Below are 6,000 nucleotides of genomic sequence, written 5' to 3' on the forward strand. Positions count from 1 at the left end.
CTAAAAAAGTGGTATCGGGACAACCCTAGTGCAAATGTTCCATTACCTGAAACTAGAAATGGGCTCAGACGTGTGCGAGATCCCACATTCCCGATCTGTGCAGCTGCGGCTCGGGAAACGACTCAGTGCCTGTGACTAGTAGTGTCAGCACGCCAGAGCCCATCTCTACCTGAAACCAATACCTTTGTGGTGCGATTTGAGCCCATACCAAACCAAGGAGCTTGAATCACGTGATTTGAACAGGAATGCAGTGCGATTCCTGTCCCAATCACAGGCAGTTCCCCGCACCGCTCCGATGTGAACTCAGGCTTTTCATGGCGACTTCAGCCTGGGTTCGCACAGGAGCGATACAGTAACCACATGTGATTCGGACAGAAATCGCACCGCATTCCTGTTCAAATCACATGCAATTCTTTTACAGTGCGACTTGAGCCCATTTATTTTGTATGGGCTCAAGTCGCACCGCAAAAGGAATCAGTACTTGGTATCGGAGAGTACTGGTGTACAAGTATCAGTACGCAGCGTTAAAAAACTGTATCGGTGCAACCCTACTTATAACGTGAATCGCCGGTAACCCTTATAAATATGTCAGTCGTAGTACAATCACATCTCAGTAATACAGCTCGGCTCCCTCTCCTTTGTGCCACTTAGGGAAGACAAAGGGACACGTTCTGTAGGCATTGTGCTGGTGTGAAAAGGATAACGGCTTCTCCGGTACCCCCTGAGGTCTGGGGTTATAGGTCATTGTGAAGATCTCCTCTGCTCACGTGTCATACAGACAATACAATGGGGTTTTGGGGGGGTCATTGGTTCTCACCTGTCCCTGACATACACTCTGCTCTCCCTTCTCCTCCTCCTGAGGCCTGGTCTCCTCTCCCCCTGGACTGTCCCCTGGCCCTCCTCTCTCCTGCTCCTCTTTCAGGCTCCTCTGTAGATGGGCCACTCTATACTTCAGCTTCTCATTCTCAGCCCGGAGCTCCAATAATTCTGGGCTGGGGTCAATCTCCACGGTGCCCTGCGTGCCCAGATCCACGAGGCGGCCGATCTCATCGCTCAGCCAGCGGATTTCTTGCTCCTGGTTGGTCAACCGGTCTGCAATCTGGACAGCCATGTTCCAATGTGCACACACAGAGAGACAGTGACAGCTGCAGGCCCTTTGTTACCTGAAACATGGCATCCCCGGCATCCCTTTAGATGTGCACGCTGCTTACTTTATCCTTACTGGCCATTGGGTGGTGCAGATTTTGGCTGTGCCTATGAGCTGACAATCAGCATACCTCCCAACCTTCTGAGATGGGAAAGAACAGAGGGCCAGATTCACAAAAGAGATACGACGGTGTATCTCCTGATACGCCGTCGTATCTCTGTGATCCGCCCGTCCTAACTATGCGGCTGATTCATAAAATCAGTTACGCATAGATAGCCCTAAGATCCGACAGGTGTAATTGACTTACACCGTCGGATCTTAGGATGCAATTCTAGGCCGGCCGCTAGGTGGCTAGGCCATTGCGGTCGGCGTAGAATATGCAAATGACTAGTTACAGCGATTCACGAACGTCCGCGATGCCCGTCGATCTAAATTTACGTTGTTTCTGTAGCGATACGCGTCGTAAAGTTAGGGCTGCCTCCTAGGTGTTCTAAGCAATGTTAAGTATGGCTGTCGTTCCCGCGTCGAAATTTAAAAAATCACGTCGTTTGCGTAAGTCGTCCGTGAATGGCGCTGGACTTCAAACCAATGACGTCCGTGCGACGTCATTTAGCGCAATGCACGTCGGGTAATTTTCACGACGGAGCATGCGCAGTACGTTCGGCGCGTGAACACACCTAATTTAAATGGTGCCCGCCTCATTTGAATTAGGCGGGCTTGCGCCGAGCGGATTTACGTTACACCGCAGCAAGTTTACAGGTAAGAGCTTTGTGAATCAGGCACTTACGCTATAAACTTGCGGCGGTGTAACGTAAATGGGATACGTTACGCCGCCGGAATTCTACGTGAATCTGGCCCAGAATATTTAGGCAAAGTGCAATCACCCAGTTACACAGACTTTCTGCAATTAAAGCAGGTCTCATTCTTTTGATAAGAAAAAAAAAGTAAACATTTTTTTTTCTGTAACTATGGCTTAGTAGTTAGGCCCCTTTCACACGGGCCATCCATTAGTTTTTTAGGTGGACCTGATTGGACCACCATCCATTGCCTTCTTTGGAGCGGCAGATGTCAAAGGATGCCATCCTATCTGCTAAAAACAGACAGATGGGGATCGTTCCCCATCCATTTGGCGGATCGGATGGCAATCAAGTGTAAACAGACCGGCGGCCCATTTACATCTGACCGCTCATAGAGGAGAGTGGGCTTTGTCTGTCCTGCATAAGCGGAGTGGACACAGACCAGCCATCCGTCTGCTCAGCGGGGATTACCAGACAGAGGCCCAGATTCTCAAAAGAGATACGACGGCGCATCTCCAGATATGCCGTCGTATCTCTGCCTAGCGCCGTCGTATCTATGCGACTGATTCTTAGAATCAGTTACGCATAGATATCCTTTCGATCCGACAGGCGTAAGTCTCTTACACCGTCGGATCGTAACTGCAATTTTTTTTCCCGCTAGGTGGCGCTTCCGTAGATTTCCGCGTCGAGTATGCAAATTAGCTAGATATGCGAATTCCCGAACGTACGCGCGGCCGACGCAGTAAAGTTACAACATTTACGTTAGGCTTTTCCCTGCGTAAAGTTGCCCCTGGGTCTATGAGGCACAGTCAATGTTAAGTATGGCCGTCATTCCCGCGTCGAAAATGTAAAAAGTTAAGTCGTTTGCGTAAGTCGTCCGTGAATGGTGCTGGACGTAATTTACGTCCACGTCAAAACCAATGACGCCCTTGCGACGTCATTTAGAGCAATGCACGCTGGGAAATTTTAGGGACGACGCATGCGCAGTTCGTTTGGCGCAGGGGACGCGCTTCATTTAAATGAAACACGCCCCCTACCCGCCGAATTTGAATTCCGCCGGGTGATTTATGCTATGTTGCTGCAACTTTACAGGCAAGTGCTTTGTGAATAAAGCACTTGCCTGAAAAACTTGTGGCGGCGTAACGTAAATGAGATACGATACGCCCATTTTTAGGCCGATCTACGAGAATCTGGCCCAGATTCTCCGCTGAGTTAGCGGACTCCTAGCACAGTCCACCCCATGTGAAAAGGGCCTTAGGCTGCATTCAAAACACGTGTTGTGTAGACATGTGCAGAACGAAAAAATGTATTTTGTTTCCGTTCGATTCGTTATTTACATAAATTTGTTTAGTTAAATTTGTTTCATTCGTTTAATTCATTTTCGGGATGCGATTTGAAACGTTTTCGAATCAATTTTTAATAGTTTTCGAATTCAAATAGTTTTCCAATTTCCAAAAATAATAAAATAGAATAGAAAATAAAGGAATAGAATAGAAAAAATAATCTATTCTATTCCTTTATTTTCTATTCTATTTTATTCTCTTTATAAATTGGAAAACTATTTGAATTCAAATTTTGTTATTTTGGATTTGTTTAAATTCGGTACTATTAAAATTTTTCCGAAGAATGAAAACTCGTCCGAATTTTAATTCAGAACAAAACGAACCGCACATGTCTAGTGTTGAGCTTGCAGTGCCATTCAAAGACGTCAAGCTCAACACCCAAAAAGATACATAAGCTTATTTTGTGCGTTCGTTGCACGTAGTGCAGCCAATTGAAATTATTGGGTTGCTCTATGCATGTAGCGCAAAAATACGCACAAAAACACACTCAAAGATGCACATTTACGAGACACTTGGTGGGAACCCAATGGGGGTACCACGGTGGCTAGGGATGGGTTCTGGAGGTTCAAACACTAACGTTCCATAGACTTTAATAGAGAAACTGCAGAAATGCATGTAGGGCCAGATCCACAGAAGAATTACGCCGGCGTATCTATTGATACGCCGCGTAATTTTAAAGTTCCCGCGTCGTATGTTTGTTTTGTATCTACAAAACAAGATACGACGGAATGCAGGCTCGATCCGACTGGCGTTCGTCTTAGTACGCCGTCGGATCGTAGGTGCATTTTTCGTCCGGTCGCTAGGTGGCGTTTCCGTCGAATTCCGCGTTGAGTATGCAAATTAGGTAGTTACAGCGATCCGTAAATTTTTTTACGTTGTTTCTGTTCTGCTTTTTTCGGCGTATAATTACCCCTGCTATATGAGGCGTACTCAATGTTAAGTATGGCCGTCGTTCCTGCGTCGAATTTTGAATTTTTTACGTCGTTTGCGTAAGTCGTTCGCGAATAGGGATTTGCGTAGAATGACGTCATCGTCGTAAACATTGGCTTGTTCCGGTTTATTTTCGAGCATGCGCACTGGGATACCCCCACGGCCGGCGCATGCGCCGTTCGAAAAAAACGTCATTTACGTCGGGTCACGACGTATTTACATAAAACACGCCCCATCACATAGATTTGAATTGCGCGCCCTTACGCCGGGAGAATTACGCTACGCCGCCGTAACTTTAGAGGCAAATGCTTTGTGAATACAGCATTTGCCTCTCAAAGTTGCGGTGGCGTAGCGTTACTAGGATACGCTACGCCAGAAGAAAAATATGATCCGCTACGTGGATCTGGCCTGTAGTGTGTGTTTGCAATTTTACCGGAATTGTTTAATTTTTTTTGCATTTTTTTATCTGCACAACAACAAATCGGGCAAGAAAAGCACAAAAAAAACACAAAACCCAAATCGCAGCAAAATCACCTTAAAATTGCGGCAAAATAACAGAAGAAAAACGCAGTGCATGCTTTTCTGCAGCTTCTCAATTGAAATCTATGGAACCAAAAAACAAAAAAGCACCGTTTTGCAAAAAAGTCCCAGAAGCTGCATTTACACATGATTGCGGGCGGAATCGCAGCGATTCCACCCCACGATACCGCCCAGCAATTTGGCTGCAAAACGAGGGACGCGTTTGCGATGCCATTTCTTCTAATGGCGCTCCAATTGCACCGCAATTTTGCTGTGATTGTCACCTGGTGAATCGTGCTGCAATCGGGGGAAATTGCAATGCACGGCGCTTGTGGCTCAAATAGGCGATGATGTCATGCATTGCGATTTGCCATAATTGCAGCAGGATTTACCTTGCGACAATCGCTGCAAAATCCCGTGTTTTGCAGCCATTAGAAATTCCTGGGCAGAATTGCAATTCCTCACGCAATCATGTGTGAATGCAGCTTGATAATTTCCAAAAATGCAGCAGCTAAAAAAAGCATAGATGTGAACGTGTCCCATAGGAAACCATGTTAAATGGGCTGTAGTGCGATTCTGCAAAAAGCACCAAAAAACGCATAGGTGGGAATCAGGCCAATTAACAACCACTTAAAAGAAAAAAAGAAAACAAACATTCTGGGCCAGATTCACAAAGATCTGCCTATCTTTAGGCAGGCGTAGCGTATCTCATATACACTACGCCGCTGTAACTTAGAGCGTAGTTTCCGTATCCAGAAAGAATTTGTGCCGTAAGTTACGGCGGCGTAGTGTAAATGTGTCAGCGTAAGGGCGCGCAATTCAAATGACTAAGATGTGGGCGTGTTTTATGTTAATTCATCTTGACCCCACATAAATTACGTTTTTTTTAACGGCGCATGCGCCGTCTGTGGGGGTATCCCAGTGCGCATGCTCGAAATCACGTCGCAAATAGTCAATGCTTTCGACGTGAACGTCATTTACGCAAAGCCCTATTCGCGAACGTTTTACGTAAACGACGGAAAATTTTACGCTGTCCCGACGTCCATACTTAACATTGCGTACGCCTCATAGACTCAGGGGTAACGTTATGCTGGAAAAAGCCTTACGTAAACGGCGTAAAAAAATGCGCCGGGTGGACGTACGTTTGAGGATCGGCGTATCTAGCTACTTTGCATACGCTACGCGGAAATCAACGGAAGCGCCACCTAGCGGCCAGCGTAAATATGCACCTAAGATCCGACGGCGTACAAAGACGTACGTCAAG

At 46.5% G+C, this 6,000-nt stretch overlaps 1 protein-coding gene across 3 annotated transcripts in view; it reads right to left on the reverse strand.

The window, feature by feature from the left end:
- The window catches only part of LOC120931399 (threonine--tRNA ligase 2, cytoplasmic-like), a 67,481-nt gene extending 66,307 nt beyond the window's left edge, over window positions 1-1,174 (reverse strand). For 2 of the 3 annotated variants that reach the window (XM_040342796.1, XM_040342795.1), the window contains exon 1: window positions 818-1,174. In XM_040342796.1, the coding sequence (XP_040198730.1) occupies window positions 818-1,111 (294 nt within the window). In that variant the 5' untranslated portion in view covers window positions 1,112-1,174. The remainder of the gene's footprint in view (window positions 1-817) is intronic. The other variant, XM_040342797.1, reaches the window with a different exon arrangement.
- Window positions 1,175-6,000: the final 4,826 nt, after the last annotated feature.

Source organism: Rana temporaria, chromosome 3, assembly GCF_905171775.1.
Source record: "Rana temporaria chromosome 3, aRanTem1.1, whole genome shotgun sequence".
NCBI lineage: Eukaryota > Metazoa > Chordata > Amphibia > Anura > Ranidae > Rana > Rana temporaria.